The sequence below is a fragment of the Schistocerca gregaria genome, chromosome 3 (genome assembly GCF_023897955.1).
Source record: "Schistocerca gregaria isolate iqSchGreg1 chromosome 3, iqSchGreg1.2, whole genome shotgun sequence".
In the NCBI taxonomy this organism is placed as follows: Eukaryota; Metazoa; Arthropoda; class Insecta; order Orthoptera; family Acrididae; genus Schistocerca; species Schistocerca gregaria.
This window is the reverse complement of record NC_064922.1, coordinates 344,702,695-344,720,906: the sequence shown is the minus strand read 5'-3', so window position 1 is coordinate 344,720,906 and position 18,212 is coordinate 344,702,695. Positions and strand designations below refer to the sequence as shown.

General features: G+C 40.2%; 1 protein-coding gene across 1 annotated transcript in view; it reads right to left on the bottom strand.

Moving 5' to 3' along the window:
- The window catches only part of LOC126355742 (D-threo-3-hydroxyaspartate dehydratase-like), a 120,311-nt gene that overhangs the window by 30,753 nt on the left and 71,346 nt on the right, over positions 1 to 18,212 (bottom strand). Inside the window, exons 2-3 of the mRNA XM_050006124.1 lie at positions 13,639 to 13,810; positions 2,040 to 2,323 (exon numbers count right to left, since the gene is read on the bottom strand). Coding sequence (XP_049862081.1) covers positions 2,040 to 2,323; positions 13,639 to 13,810 — 456 coding nt within the window. The remainder of the gene's footprint in view (positions 1 to 2,039; positions 2,324 to 13,638; positions 13,811 to 18,212) is intronic.

Genomic DNA, 18,212 nt, shown 5'->3' with positions numbered 1-18,212 from the left:
TTTCCCTTTCTGCCTAGTAAGCTGGAGACCTCGGTTCCTGGCCATGGCACAAATTTTAGTTCACTACTTCAGCCTCATTGAGCATTTGAATGTTGATTGTTTGTTATGCTTCATATAAGAAGAAGAAACCTCTACCAGCACATGTTGGAATTTGACAATGAAAAGAATATTACCTAATGAAAATGTGGTTTATTGCTCTCTGGTATTTCTGCTCATATTGCTCAGGATCCAATAACCCCCACAAAAATATGGAATCTATGAGTTCAAGCATGCCATACTCAAAGCCATGTAGGGCTTCAATAGCCCCATAAGACTACCACTGAGAAGACAATTGTATTGTTCAGCTGGCCATGCAGGATTGTACAGCCACATCACATATGCTGAATCAGGAAATTGGCGTCTTTGCTGCAGTATGATGACATCTGGAGCACCATGGAATGTCAACATGGGGTGCATTGTTGTGGCTTCCCTTGATGTAGCAATAGAGAAAGAATCATCAAAAGTGGTGTGCCCAACAACAACACTGGACACAGGAATGACATCATGTCATCATTTCAGATGAGTCTAGGTTCTGCGTATAGCATCACAATTAGCACAAATTTGTGTGGAGGCCCTGAGGAGGACAAACATTACCCAATTGTGCTTGTCATCATCATATTGGCTCAACACCAGCTGCAGTGGTATGAGGTGCCATTGTGTACACAACATAATCACCTCTGGTTCATTTAGGCAATAATTTGAACAGTAACCATTAGATTTCTGATCCATAAAATCTCCTAGATGTTTTCTTTCAACAAGATAACTCAAGATCATACATTCCCACACTGTTCTGACCTGGCTTGATACAGATGGTATTCAATTGATACCAGCCACTACATTCTTAACAACTCTCCTCCAGTGAAAACATCTGGTCACAAGTCATCAAGAGACTGCCACACATACACTCACTAGCCTCTACAATTGATGAACTCTGTCATAGAGTTGAAACAGCATGAAGTGACATACCCATGTCTGTCATGGAAGCTCAGCCACATTAGAAATCGCATTAGAGTCTTTGTTGTTGCCAGAGGTGGCAGCTCTGTGTATTAAATTCCATACCCTGTATACCCTCAAATCGCCTACCAATTTAATCATTTATGCTCCTCACTATACTGTATACCCACAACAATTAAAATGTTGTTACTTGCTAACCTTTATGGTGTCACTATTTTAATGTACAGCAGTGCATTGTTGGATGGTTACCAGAAGTCAAATAAATAATTTTGCTATTATACTAATGTCTGCCACAAATACATATCAGGAAGAGAAGTAGACACATGAGTTACTGACAAGATAACACATGAATAACAGTGTATACTAAAAGCAACAGTCCAGGTACGCACCAGGTTTGGGTGGTTACACGACATGAGATTATATTTAAGATATAAACAGATAATGTTATTTTTATTGCTAACACCAAGCAGTTCTTAGTTTTAAAAGTTTCATTAATTGTATGTCATTTTCATTAGCTAAATTTTTATTTTTCTATTAAAGTGAGACAAGTCTATGAGTTATATATTCATTTTAAAGAGAAAGAGTTCCTCATTTATGTGTTTCTTTCATTAAGTTTTTTGTCTACTCATTCCAAGGTTTGCTGTTTGGAAAACATTTATAAATACACTTATTTTCAGCATACATTTTTCTTACTTAAGGGAAAATACGGCTGGACAAAAATTTAAATAAAGAACTTCATATGTTAAGAATGAAGTTCCAATTCTAAAATGCATTAGATTTCAATTAAAACTGAATAGAAATACTGACTGCAGGCAGGATACATTCCTGAAATATTTTAACCCACATGTTTCTGTTAAAGATGAAATGTCTATTGATAATGTTATTTTTCCATTATTTCCCATGTGGAAATTATACAGTTTGGTGATTTCAAAGAACTCATAACCAAACAGATAATTGAATTGCTCTTGTTATATTAAATTTTTAATGCTTCACAGTTCATTGACATTACACATAAAATTTATTATAATGACATACTGTACATATACCTCTTGCATATCCAGTATCAACTTTGATGAAAACTGACCATGCTGTTTTTCCAGGAGGAGTGGGCAATTGTGCTAGTGCTGCTGCTGAATCGACATTATCAACCAATAGGTGAAAAGTTGAGACTCGATTTGCTAGTGTCTTGACACGAACAAGATGGAAAGGTGCCAGAGGTAATGCGACTAGAATGTCATCCCAACCACGATCTGCAAAGAATTCTGCCTCTCGGAATGTTGAGACAGTGATACATTTCTTCTGACCGCCAGTCTGGAGCAATGCTGCCTCTCTGCACATAGAATAATTGTAAAATAATGAAATTGGATAAAGAATATTAAATCAGAGGAACAGAATGACTTTGTTCAAACTGTAATGATTTAATTGCACAATTTTTATCCAACCAGTACAGCTAAAACATACATAAAAATCATAAGAGACAGGTATTTTCATGTTACTCTATCCAACATTCAGTACTTCTTGAGAACAAGAAAAGGTTCCAGTAACAGACACGTTCACAGGGGGAAATTATTTCAAGTGTGTGGTTTGACTGTGACCTTTTCATTGCTGTTCTGAAACATATGAAAGTTTTTTGTAACAGTTACACAATGCACAGCCTTTTATCATGCAAAACACAGAAAAATTTATCTTACCAACAATTTTTATTCTATAGATATTCAGCTATATGAAAGAAATTTTACTTCATAGTAACTGTTAAATAAGAGGAATCAGTAGTGAAATACATGCACATTTCCTTTAGAGTGAATGTTGGAGGAGTCCACACAGCAAGCGCCAGCCTTACCTTATCATAACATAATAAAAATGCACTTGAAAATGGAAACTGTGTCCTAGCATGCATCACAAGCAAGATAAATTGAACTAAAATCATGAAATTTGAAATGATTCATTGCATTTACCAGCTGACATTCAACTTCAGGTCAGTTTTCAATGTCAGTATTGGTGTTTACCACCTAACATTCAATCCATTTTTAGATTTATATGCTAGCAAGACAGCTACCACTGGATCATCACTTAACTTAAGTAAAGAGACAATAATGGTAAAACATAACACCAATGCACACTCTGTGACTTAGCACCTATGCACTTGCTAACTACTTCACAACAACACAGTTCATATTCTTCTTCCAAGTATAAGTACATCAGCAGGTGGGTACTTTCTCTTTGGCATGCGCTTTGCTCCTATTACACATATAAAATCAGCTTACAGGTAATTACTTCTGTCGAAACAGAATATCAAAAAAGGAAATTTGTCAAATGATGTAGACAGTTATTTCATTAAAGCAATAGCTTGATTAAGCTCAAAATTCATTAATCAAGAAAAATCTAAATGTTTGTAAGCTGCCTGTAGTGTAATAAGGCCTGGTGGTGGATAGGGGAAAGCTTTCTAGATATAGGTGGTACTCAGGAAATGAAATACCCAGGGCGGACCAAAAACCAATAAACCCAGTGGTGTCTGTTCAGCATCTGGTGGTCAGTGGCCAGCGTCTGTTCCTCTAGTAGAGGTGGCTGCACAAAATCTTCTCAAACTCAAAAATTGAGCCATATACCTGTAGTCTCAACAGAGATCACCACAAAAATTAAAATTCAACTTGAACGCATGATGGAAAAGACGACCACAGAGTCACTATGCCAGGCACCAGTTGATAGACTGGATTCACCTGATCATCAGATTCTGGGGGATCAGCGACACCATGTGGAGAAGAATCAGAGCTTCTCAAAAACTCCTCACACTCTCAAAATGAAACGTAAAAATTGTATTGGTACAATTAATGTGAACACCCTCACTAAAACAGGCAAATTAAAGCAACTTACCAACACAATGGGAAAATTTAACCTGAAAATCACTGCACTGCAAGAGACAAGATTCACAGATGAAGGAAACTTTAACACAGAGAATTACAGGATCTACAAGGGCAAACCTGCCATAAAAGTAAGAGACAAACTACCACTTTACAGAACAGGATTCGCCGTACACACTTCCGTAGTTGACTCAGTTATTGACTTCACATCTCCCAATGAAAGAGTCTCCCTATTATCAGTAAAATCAGCTAATAAACCATACACTCTGATCAATGTGCACACCCCCACAAATCACCACAATAAAATCTACCCAGAAACAGTGGACAACAATTTCTGGGAAACACTAGAAGAAACAACAAATAAAGTACCTAGGGACCATGTGAAAATCTTAGTAGGCGATTTTAACGCACAATTAGGGAAGGAAAAAAAATTCGGAGATACCACTGGACCCCACACCAAACACAAACGTACCAACAAGAATGGTGAAAACCTAATCAACTTCTACAGAAACTTTGGACTTAAAATAATGAGTACCCAGTTTCAAAAACCTGCACATAAATTAACCACCTGGAGATCACCCAGTCTTAGACAGGGTGAATACCAAATAGACCATGTTTCAATTTCAAAAGAAAACATAAAAGAAATTCAAAACATCAGAACCCGCAAAGGTGTCTTTGAATCAGGTCATCATCTTCTCAAAATAAAAAAAAATTCCAACCCAATAGAATGCTAAAAAGGCCACCCAAAAGTACCAAACCAGATCTGGAATATCTACAACTCAACAAAGAAAAAATCATCATGCAAATTAATCAGGAAAAATCAACAGACTGGAAGAAACGAACAGAGAAAATTCAGGAAGCCCTCAAATTAGGACAACCCCTTCGCAACAGGAAACATTGCTGGTGGAATGCAACCAGTGATGAGCCAGTCGACAACCGAATAACTGCATGGAAAAAATTTAGCAGTCACAAAACAGAAGAAAATTGAGAGAACTTTCTTAAAACCCAAAAACAGACCTCAAAATAATTAGAAAAGAAAAACGGGGATATGACACCAACAGACTCAAAAACTTACAGGGATACGAAGCGACTAGCTTGTGCTTCAAGAAACCCGATGGCTCTTTGGAAACCAACACGAAAAATAACTGCAAAACCTTAGCCCAATATTTCAGTTCCCTCCTCAACTGCGAACCACCCTAAGAAAAACTTGTCTTCTCTTCTCCAGTATTCACACACCCAGACTCACATGCCCCGGATCTTGTAGAAATTATGGAGATACTCAAGCAGTTGAATAATAACACAGCACCAGGAGAAGATGGGATCATTGCTGAGTTCTGGAAACTAAACAATCCTATACTTGTGCAGAAATTACACCATATAATGTCAGACATATGGATAACAGAGCAGATACCAGAGGACTGTAAATGCACTCTAATTCACCCACTACACAAAAAGGGCGACAAGACAGACATGAACAATTACAGAGGAATTTCCCTGCTCCCAGTCGCTTACAAAATCCTTTCCAAAGCGCTTTTAAACAGGATAGAATCCCAAGCAGATACACTAATTGGTGAATACCTAGCCCGATTCAGAAAAGGACGCTCATGTGCGGAACAGATCTGGTGCTTAAATACAATATTACAAATGAGGAAATGCAGAAACACAGTAGTTAAATTCATCGACTTCAGGAAAGCATATGATTCAGTGGACCATGGAACCCTGTTTAAAATCATGGAAGAATTTGGGATCGACCGAAAGACACGAAAAATCACAGAACAGACACTTACAGGAACAACGGTCAAAGTGAAATTCATGGGCGAAGTATCAGAACCCTTCGAAATCAAATCTGGAGCCCGACAGGGGGACGGACTATCCGCAATCCTTTTCAATATTGTTTTAGAAAAGATAATCAGGGAATGGGGACCCACGTAAAGGGTATCCAAATTGGTATCAAGAAAGAGAACCGAATTAAAGTCAAGTGCCTTGCTTTTGCTGACGATATTGCAATTATCACCAATAGCAGAACAGAAGCGATTCACACAGTGGAAAAACTACATGAAATTTTACAAAAAACCAGACTACAGATATCTTATGAAAAAACCCATTATATGGAAAGTCAGCCAGAAAATAAATCCCCTTTAATAACAAAATATGGTAAAATTGCACAAGTCTGCCATTTTAAACACCTCGGTGAAACTATACAGTCCTCAGGATTAAACCAAATTGCCAATGAACAAAGAATCACCAAGCTCCAGAAGGCCTACAAGCTAACATGGACACATTACAACAAGAAGTGCATTTTGACAGATGCAAAATTAAGGCACTATACAACAGTGTGCGACGGGTCAGGCTCTTATCGCGCAGTTTCCTTTCCCTGAAAGAAAATCCACCTACCTCGTTTCTTAGGTAGTTGCTGCACTCGCCTCTCCTGATAGCAGCTACTGGAAAAATTGCAGAAAAGCAGTGTTGAAGAAACTGCAATTTAATAGCCGCTCACCGGAGGCCGCGATACATGTTTGCTGAAATACAATCTATGAGCAATCTTCCTAAATAAATTGAGTTATTGGAATGGTAGTAATTGTTTACTCAAACGAGAACGCGAAGTTGGTAATTCTATTTAAGCTCTTTATTGTCTTTAAGCCTGATCATCAGCCCGCTAATCTACGTTTGAAGAAAGTTCAGTTCACAATTCTATCCACACTCAAACCCCGCCAGAATTAGCTTTCAAAGTTACGGAATTTACTTAACTGCAACACAGACGATTTTCTAACATACACGTTTGCAGTCGATGTTCAATAATAGTTCGTTTTTTAACGTTAATGCTCGCCATAAGCACTTAGTAAAAGTTTACGAAGTACCGCCACGCTTTTAATTATTAAAGTTACTCGCGTCTTTCGCGGAACGAAAAGTCACAACTCGCTCAAACTCACACTACGCGTTACTGGACTCTTCCAGTCTCAAATCGCACAGTACCGAACCGATGAAGCCGTTTTATGACTTCATTTTACACATTATTCGCGAGGACACATCAAGCATGTCTCTTCTCGATCACAGTTCCTTCGCGACCCTCCCATCCACTCGCGACTCACTCTCCTAGTCTGCTAACCGTCCTCGCATCTCATTGGCTCACACATCACACAGCCAATCAGAATTAACTCTTTGGGTGCGCCTCGCGCCAAAATCTAGCACGCACCAGTCATGACTTCTGAATCATTTACGTCATGATTTCTTGTCACACAAAATTTACTGTATAATTTAACAAACCGAAAGGAAAACTAGACTTTACTTTATTTCCAGAAATTATTTAAATACTCGCGAACGTTCTGGCTGCTTGTACAATACCATACACTCTTGGACATCCGACATTCACTAAGATGGGGAACCACTGGCGACTCTGTTCCCACGGTTACATCGTCTGAACACTTGCGAGTTCCAACCTAGATTTTATACACTTGCAAAGAATGGCGAATGTCCCTCTTTCATTCACTCAGGCACACTCATTCACTCTCACCTACTCATATAAAATAACTGTTCACAAAAATTCAAAACATTTATGGTTTTAACAAAGTTATAGGTGAATTTCTAAAAGTAAAATTCTCAAAATAAATACAAAAGCACGGAAGGTGATTTTGTTTCATAGTTGGATGGTCACTGAAGGTGATCTATACATAATGGTATTTATTTAGACTCGAAAATTGTAGAAATTTGCGTTTTCTGTAAGATTTTTCTAATTTCCAAATTATGCAGGTTTCAAAGCTCAAATTTGGATGACTTATTTTTATTCATAACAGAAACTAGTATATTAACTTTTAATTTCCTCAGGTTCCTCAGTTAGAAGTTATTAAAGATGAAAGTTCCACGTTATACACGCGGCTAGTTAGCGCACAGGTCTTACATTCTCACGGTACAGACATGCCATATGGTCGTGACGTCAGACGAACGGACACCGGTAATCTGCCCGCTACAGCACATATGCTAATCTGATGGCTACTTTACAGTCTGTCTACATTTCACAGTAAATATTTGATAGAAAACTGTGCGCTCGCACTAGTTGCGACGCCACAAGTGATTCTTCCAGAAGCAATCTATGCAGCTGAAACAATGGTGATTGATGGTCATTCAAAAATTAAGGAAATAGGAAAGCAGGAAAGAAAAATTCTCAGGAAGATTTACGGTCCAATCAACAAAAATGGCATTTGGATGAAGAGACCACAAAACGAACTCTATAGGAAGATCAACATAGTAACAGATGACATCAGAAAGTGCCGAGCCAAATTTTATACACACATCTACAGGATGGAAGACTTCAGAACAGCAAAGAAATTATTCAATATTATAACAAGGAGTAAATGTGGCACAGAATGGCTGAAAGAAGTCCAGAGGTGATCTACAGCAGATCAACATAAAAAATCTCGAAGATCGCGCCGAGTGCCAGCATAAAATCACAAGTGTGAAGCTTGGGGAAAGAACATCACGTCAGCCTGGTAAAAAATGGACAGAGGAATGGAAGAAGGAGCATTCTGAGAGGATGAGGAGGTTTAGGGAAGCAAAGAAGAAAAACCTCCGAAGATGAAATTATGAATTCAAGTTCAATTGTTCTCCTAAAGGGGAACAATCGTTATAATAATAATAATAATAATAATAATAATAATAGCTTTATTCAACATCGAATGGTACACTGCACATGCACAAAGAAACAGTAATGATTAAAGTTATTTGTACAATACACAAGACACATTCTTCTGAATACGTCATTAATTTACAACAAAATTACAATAAGATGTTTACTGATTTCTATTCACATAATTTCACAAAGCATTTGTTGTTCTTCACATAAGTATGGTACTCTTCTAATGTGTAGAAAGGGTATTTTACTAAAAATTTCTTAAGCTGATGTTTCAGTTTAATTGTAGGAAGAGCCATGACTGCACTAGGCAGTGCATTAGTAAATCCAGTAAACAAACTTGAAATCTAAAAAGTGCTAAAGAGCTTGAAACCTTAAATGTCAGCAGGAGTACATGAAGTGCTGGTGTCTATTATAATTGAGATTGCTCCATAGATTGCAAGGACATGGCATACATAGGCAATGAATATTTTATTGGAAGAGATTTTCTTGAAAAGTCGAAAGTATGAATATTGAAGAAATTATTTTAAATCTGTGACAAGTATAAGGTACTCATAGTTTATTAACTAATGTCACTCCTTCCAGCATACTCCATAATATCAGAAAAATTGATGAAGCACCAAATCAACAAATATCTAAATGGCTATAAATTACTAAACAGTGATTAGCATGGCTTTCAGGCAGTGAAAACACAGAAACAGCAGTGCCTACATGAATAAATAACAAAAACCTAGAAGACTCATGTCACCTTATTCCAATCAAAAAATCAATCCACTTTCAGATGCAAAAAAAGTAGAAATTGGAGTGCCACAAAGCAGTATTCTAGGTCTCATATTATCTACAAGGTGGGACAGAATGGACTCCCTAGTTTCAAGCAATCACTGAAGAGTGCACAGATGCAGTAGTGAAGTGGGATTGGTGACATTTTTTTCACATTGAATCACATCTGACATTCTTTCTTGGGCCATGGTAATGTTTTGAGTTTTCATTGGCTGAATACTTGCTTTGACTCTAGATTGTACCTGTAGTACCAACTCTGACAACCAGTCACAATTGTTTAAAAAAAATTGCATCATTCTGTGCTTCACTCTTCAAGTCATGGCAGTCAATGTTATGCTAGTCACAGACACCCATCTCATGTGCAAATCTTTGGTTAAAATTCGCTGTACCATGCTTCGCGACACATTCACTTCCTCAGAAATTTGGTCAATGGTCCTTCAACAATCTTCATCAATTACATGTTTGATTGTGGTAATAATTTTATTATTCTTTCTCATTGAAGGATGAATGAGTAGAGACATGTCTCCAGTTGACAAGTTGCCAGATTTGAAATTGTAAAAACAATCATAGACCTGTGATTTCCCCAAGTCATCATCATTAAACGCTTGGTATAATACCACTACAGTCTCAGTTGCAGTTTTCTCTAACAGAAAACAAAATTTCATGCAGACTGTTTGCTCATTTATGTCGACCATGCCATTAATCGCTGAAGGGTTGAAATAGAAATACAAACAACACAGCACTACAAACAAACTACTTAGCTCTGAGTGCAACCAGCTTACTGAGTGATGTGGGAGACCCCAATCAAACACCACCTACCAGCACAAAGCATAACTACAAAGCATGCATGTGAAACCATTTGATTCCAGTTATTTTTGGGTCCCCCTTCATAAATGATACCTTCATCCAAGATAATGTGGTCAACTTCATGCTATTCACAGATAATATGACGCTAGTGTTAATAAGTGCGTCAGACTATTTGCTGCTTACAACTGTTGATGAAGTCCTCAAGTATGCCCACCCTTGGTTGAATGTAATTATATATAGATATGTAATTAAAACAAATTACAGCAATACAGGAAAATAATTCAAAATGATTATCTAGATCTGGTCTTAAGTGACAAAGCAAAACTTCTTGAGATTTTTGTTGATGAAAATTTAAATTTTATTGACAGTGTAACAAAACTTGCACAGAAACAGGGGGGACTATTCAGGGGTAGTAAGTGAAGTGGCACTTTAGCAATATTTTTATCTTGCCACATATCAAAGACAATTATTTACATGATCAAATATGCTGTTTTTACTCCAGACATATATCCCTGTCTCATACTGCATGGAATTCACTTGTAACAAGCAGCAAACATGCGCTTCTGACCAGGGAAAGTGAAATAGCCATTCTTTCTCACAGCTCACCTCATGAGCAGAGCCACTGGCTGAGTGTAACAGTATGGTTGCTATAGTGGCCATAACAACATCTGTTGGAGTTTGTTTTGGAGGATGTATGCTGGGAGATAGATGGAAATTTTATTCCTGGCAACTTACAGATAGTGAAACAATGGTTGTCGTGTGCATGGAGCATGTAGTGTGTCTATGCTGTATGTTTTAAGTATCAATCCCGATTATGATATAGTGTATATTTCATTAGAATCGCCCTTTTCACATTGAAAATATGAAGATGAGAAAGAAGTTTTAAGGTATGGGCACCTTAGTGAATCTCTATAACCAAGTAGTATGAAAGAAGTGCAACATTCAGGTAAATGCTACAGTCTTTAGCTCCAAATGATAGTGATTTATGGAATTCCCATGATTGTGCTTCTCTCATACTCTTCAGATATTATTTTGTTGGCCATGTTTGCTTTTTAGCAATAAAAAGAACATTTGGAATAGAGAAGGATTTGCTGCTTTGTTGAATATAGTACAACATGATCATTATGCAAACACTCATATTCAGCAGAGCACTTAAAGCGCCAGGTTACTTCAAAAATTTTAGAATGAAATTGAAACAAAATTTCAGATGGCCTAAAAGAAAATGCTAGACTGTATACCATGCATATGTTTGAACTGGCTTTTCCCACATTTAGTCACTGATGCAATTCTCTAAGTAAACAAGGATTAGCATTTTTAGTCATAATGAATCGAAAGACTGAATAAATCATAGAAATTTTGAGGAACTCTTGACATTGATGGTATCAAGAAGTCCTGCAGAAATACATAACTGATAGTCTAACATAATTAATTTGTTCAGTGGGGAATAAAAAAGTGTTCACAAGGAACTAACTGATTGTATTTTAGATTATATGTGTCATTTTGTAAAAACTGAATTGGAAAGTGGTTGATTTTTTCTATCCAAGTAGATGATACAACTGATATTATATAGGTGTTTCAAAGTTCTGTAATTGTGACATGCTAAAAGATCTACAGTGGAGCATTTCTTTGTTTTCTATGACATAAGTGCCAACAAAACACCAGGAACTTTTGTTTGCTTTTCTGGACATCTTAGGACCATTTGACCATGAGTACAAATTAGTATAGCAGTCTGATGAAGCTAATACCATAATATCTGCCCATTAAAATGGACTGCAGAAAACATTAAGACAAAACTCCTTTTGCAGTATTTGTCCACTGTTTGAGCTGTTGGCTAGATCTAGTCTTTCTATTTTCATTTTTTAAAATGAAAGTACCACATCCTTTTTTCTTCTATTACTGGAATTCCTAGCAGTTTGCATCACTCAGCAAAGAGAACCTACACAATAACCTCTGTGTTGGAACCATGCATTCTAACTATAACACCTTTCTGCTGGAACCCTAATTTGAAACTACACTCCTGGAAATTGAAATAAGAACACCGTGAATTCATTGTCCCAGGAAGGGGAAACTTTATTGACACATTCCTGGGGTCAGATACATCACATGATCACACTGACAGAAACACAGGCACATAGACACAGGCAACAGAGCATGCACAATGTCGGCACTAGTACAGTGTATATACACCTTTCGCAGCAATGCAGGCTGCTATTCTCCCAAGGAGACGATCATAGAGATGCTGGATGTAGTCCTGTGGAACGGCTTGCCATGCCATTTCCACCTGGCGCCTCAGTTGGACCAGCGTTCGTGCTGGACGTGCAGACCGCGTGAGACGACGCTTCATCCAGTCCCAAACATGCTCAATGGGGGACAGATCCGGAGATCTTGCTGGCCAGGGTAGTTGACTTACACCTTCTAGAGCACGTTGGGTGGCACGGGATACATGCGGACGTGCATTGTCCTGTTGGAACAGCAAGTTCCCTTGCCGGTCTAGGAATGGTAGAACGATGGGTTTGATGACGGTTCGGATGCACCGTGCACTATTCAGTGTCCCCTCGACGATCACCAGAGGTGTACGGCCAGTGTAGGAGATCGCTCCCCTCACCATGATGCCGGGTGTTGGCCCTGTGTGCCTTGGTCGTATGCAGTCTTGATTGTGGCGCTCACCTGCACGGCGCCAAACACGCATACGACCATCATGGCACCAAGGCAGAAGCGACTCTCATCGCTGAAGACGACACGTCTCCACACGATATTTGGGCGTGAGCAGAAGACGGCCTAACGGTGTGCGGGACCGTAGCCAAGCTTCATGGAGACGGTTGCAAATGGTCCTCACCGATACCCCAGGAGCAACAGTGTCCCTAATTTGCTGGGAAGTGGCGGTGCGGTTCCCTACGGCACTACGTAGGATCCTACGGTCTTGGCGTGCATCCGTGCGTCGCTGCGGTCCGGTCCCAGGTCGACGGGCACGTGCACCTTCCGCCGACCACTGGCGACAACATCGATGTACTGTGGAGACCTCACACCCCACGTGTTGAGCAATTCGGCGGTATGTCCAACCGGCCTCCCAATTGCCCACTATACACCCTCGCTCAAAGTCCGTCAACTGCACATCCCGGGATTGGAATGACTCCTTACCCTCTCCCTTAAAACCCACATCCTTTCATCTTTCCTTTTCCTTCCCTCTTTCCTGACAAAGCAGCCGCCGGTTGTGAAAGCTCGAAATTCTGTGTGTGTGTTTGTGTGTTTTATTCATTGTGCCTATCTACCGGCGCTTTCCCGCTTGGTAAGTCTTGAAATCTTTGTGTATTTATTGTCCATGGATGGATATTGAAATAAGAGGAACACAATAAAAATTTAAAATAAAATGTATCTGTAGTCTGATATCTAGTGTAATACTTGTTTCCCCATTTATGTTGCCAGTATGCAAACTGTACATTTACTTCCTTTTCTGAAATAAAGCTACTTTGCCCTCTTTGCTACAGAGTAGGAGTTAGTAAGCATAATAAATTAAAAGAAAATTACTTCTGAAACAACCCATAAAAAAAGAGAGCAATATAAACCATAAATACTTACTCAGTCTTGTGGGTGTTCACATGAGGTCGAAGTTTAACTTGGAGTTCTGCACATTTTTTCAGCATGTTCTGACAGTTTTTAACAACTTTTTCCTTATCCACAAGGAATGCTGGTGTAGGGATGTCAGACAGATGTTTCCCTACATAGCTTTTAGGGGGCGTCCAAGAGCCAACTGTTAAAAAATTGATACAGAGATATTTTCATTAATTTATTAATGGAACATGTTCCACAATTATATCAAGAAATAGGTATGAGGAAAGAATCAAGGTATACTCTGACAACTGTCAGAAACTTAACCTGTTCACTACGCCAACAATAACCTATCACTAAACTGCTCAATAATACACTCCTGGAAATTGAAATAAGAACACCGTGAATTCATTGTCCCAGGAAGGGGAAACTTTATTGACACATTCCTGGGGTCAGATACATCACATGATCACACCGACAGAACCACAGGCACATAGACACAGGCAACAGAGCATGCACAATGTCGGCACTATTACAGTGTATATACACCTTTCGCAGCAATGCAGGCTGCTATTCTCCCAAGGAGACGATCGTAGAGATGCTGGATGTAGTCCTGTGGAAAGGCTTGCCATGCCATTTCCACCTGGCGCCTCAGTTGGACCAGCGTTCGTGCTGGACGTGCAGACCGCGTGAGACGACGCTTCATCCAGTCCCAAACATGCTCAATGGGGGACAGATCCGGAGATCTTGCTGGCCAGGGTAGTTGACTTACACCTTCTAGAGCACGTTGGGTGGCACGGGATACATGCGGACGTGCATTGTCCTGTTGGAACAGCAAGTTCCCTTGCCGGTCTAGGAATGGTAGAACGATGGGTTTGATGACGGTTTGGATGTACCGTGCACTATTCAGTGTCCCCTCGACGATCACCAGAGGTGTACAGCCAGTGTAGGAGATCGCTCCCCACACCATGATGCCGGGTGTTGGCCCTGTGTGCCTCGGTCGTATGCAGTCCTGATTGTGGTACTCACCTGCATGGCACCAAACACGCATACGACCATCATGGCACCAAGGCAGAAGCGACTCTCATCGCTGAAGACGACACGTCTCCATTCGTCCCTCCATTCACGCCTGTCGCGACACCACTGGAGGCGGGCTGCACGATGTTGGGGCGTGAGCGGAAGACGGCCTAACGGTGTGCGGGACCGTAGCCCAGCTTCATGGAGACGGTTGTGAATGGTCCTCGCCGATACCCCAGGAGCAACAGTGTCCCTAATTTGTTGGGAAGTGGCGGTGCGGTCCCCTACGGCACTGCGTAGGATCCTACGGTCTTGGCGTGCATCCGTGCGTCGCTGCGGTCCAGTCCCAGGTCGACGGGCACGTGCACCTTCCGCCGACCACTGGCGACAACATCGATGTACTGTGGAAACCTCACGACCCACGTGTTGAGCAATTCGGCAGTACGTCCACCCGGCCTCCTACATGCCCACTATACGCCCTCACTCAAAGTCCGTCAACTGCACATACGGTTCACGTCCACGCTGTCGCGGCATGCTACCAGTGTTAAAGACTGCGATGGAGCTCCGTATGCCACGGCAAACTGGCTGACACTGACGGCGGTGGTGCACAAATGCTGCGCTGCTAGCGCCATTCGACGGTCAACACGGCGGTTCCTGGTGTGTCCGCTGTGCCGTGCGTGTGATCATTGCTTGTACAGCCCTCTCGCAGTGTCCGGAGCAAGTATGGTGGGTCTGACACACCGGTGTCAATGTGTTCTTTTTTCCATTTTCAGGAGTGTATTTGTGCTTAAGCCAGCTAGATTTACTGTCCGTGCAAACAAAGTTCTCACTTGGCACAGTGGCTCATGAGAGCAACTGCAAAGGTGTTTCCCATTTACAGTTACTCCATCAGCCACTGTATCAAAGGTCTACTTGGTTTCTGTACACAGAAATCTTGTAAATTACCAGGAAATTCTCTACTTTGAAAAAAAAAGATAAGAAAAACAAGCTGATGCGTCCTGAATTATTTTTAGAAGTTACTGTTTATCTTCCATTGGTAACATAAAATTTTCATGGATACTTTGGTATCTTTCATAGAAAAATTCACCTATGCCTGTTAACAGAAGCTTGTTTCCAGTACATTATTACTGGCCATACAGGTTTGTAATAAGTGGAACTACTTGCCATCCAGTTAACAGGAATTTTCAGTACTTGCATTTAGATAAGCATTTAATTTATAGAAGAAATAGTTAGTCGGTATACTTTTTTATTTTGCCTTAACTGGTAGACTCTCAGTTTCTTGTTATGTATTAGACGTGTGCATGCTGACTAGATCTGCTCCAGAGTACTGTTGCAACACAACTATTTTACTTTGTGTGTCTGCATGACTTTCAAATATCGCCCACAGAGAGTCTGTGAAAATGGGTCAGATTTGGCCTGCAAGATGCAGATATCAGGAACCACCTATTGATATTGCATGTGGCCGCAGGTCAGTTATCCCACACCCAGGCCCAGCAGAGGAACCAGAGTCATTCTACCATCGACACAGCAGAAACGCAGAGCCGTTGTAGCATTGATAACCTGATTGCTTCAAGCTCAGTCTGTGACTGTCTTGGGGCTTATGTGATGGGAACCTATGCCTTATCAAAACAGATATGAGGCAAGCCTGTATAAATATACTCATTTGTAGACAGAAGTATGCAGTCTGACAGTCACCAGTTTATGAGTCTGCATGGACTGACTAACCATCATTTCTAGACTCTGCCACTGATAGCTGCAGCTCTGCTGTTGGGGCTGAGCCTGATGTTGCTGACTCAGTGTCCTCCAGGGGTCAGACACCAGGAGCCCTCTTGCAACTGCTGCCAGCCACCTACCCTGGTGGTCTACAGTTTGAGCCTGGGACCTTGCAGCCATTCAGCCACCATCGCCTGCATATGCATGCTGCCTGCTTGCATGGACAGCACTGCTGCCATGAGTCATCCAATTCAAGCTGGGCCCATGCATGATTCTGTGCACTCTGGCATGTTCTGCCTGAACTGCAAGGCTGCACCTAGTCTGGACAAATGACGGCACAAGTCATTACACATGCCCTATGTCAGCACCCTTGCTGTGTTACTGCCATCATCATTTCACCACTTGAGCAACGCTGCAAGCTGCCATATGCCTTGCAGCATTGGCTCCTCGAATCACTGTTAAAATTGTTGTAATTTGCTGAAAATAACTGAATGTTCCAACAAATTTGTTTTCATGACAAAACATCAGATGACAATGTCCATTTGACACCCCACCACTATTCCACCCAAGATGATGAACTTCTGTCTCCTGACTTCTGATAACCCACTTCTACCACTTATCATACATGACAAGACTCTTAGCCTCCACACTGGTGTCAGACATCTGCAAGCTGGATTCAGAACCACATCTCCAGCTGCAGTATGCAGTTTCAATGATACAAGTGTGGTGAGCAAGCTTTTTTAATTTTTGTGGCCTTTTTGTTTTGTTTTGTTTTTTTATACAACTATGGTGGATAGAACTGATATGCATAGGAACCTTAAAGTACAATTTGTGAAACCTAGGGAAACTGTACAGTTGTCACAATTTAAGGGTAACTCTATAAAATATATTTACTGCCTGGGAGAGACTAACATTGTAATTTGGCAGGACATGAACTGCCTTGTATGCAGTCAGTGGCAGCTATGTGTAGTACTTTCTGTGTTATGAGCATGAGACACATCTGTGTCTTGAATCCAGATCTGTTGTAAGGATTAATATAATTTTTTGTTCTTATGCTCAGTTGTTTATAGTGGCTTTACTTATTTTGTTAATTTGTGGTGAGCTTTAAATGCACTTTATTTCTGGTGCATAGAGTTTTCACAAGTGCAAGCAATGGCAACTCAGGAGGTGATTGACTCTTTTGTGAAATAAGTAGAAGAACACTCCAAGAGAAATGCTGCTTTACAAAGGCAGGTGGACTATTTAATGGCTGAAAACATGCATAGACAGGGTGGACTAGCTAAAAAGGTAAAGGCAAAAGCTCCATTTAGTGTACCTGATGCTTCTTTGGATTCAACCACAGCTAGCCTTTTTTGGGAAAACAACTGAGAATTTGACAGCATTTATCAACAAGTCTGAGAGGATGGTCAGGTGAAGTACATTTGCACATGGCCAAGTTATGATCAGTGAATGATAGAAAGACAAACATAATGTAGCATGAGGAATTGTGTAAGGGATGTAAATTCAAACAACTCAAGAATGGATGCTTTCAATGCTACAGAGAGCAGAACAGTACCATGTTTTTTTAGAGAGGGACTCAACAGAATGTGACAGAAATGGAATAAATCAGAGGAAACATTCTTGTGTAGAATTAGGAAAATAAAAGTGGAAACTCATGAATAACACAGAATGAGGAGACAGATAAAATTGTCCTGCAAGAGTATAAAACAGGGCACCATATGTGTTTTTGAGGAGGCTTCAACCCATTATGTCAAGGAGAGTATGGATGGAGAATGCAAAAGATTTGGCTGTTCGCATGAAGGATTATAGAAACTGTAGGAAGTAGATTTAACAACATGGGTTTAGGATAAATAAAGTGTTTTTCCCTCAGAAGT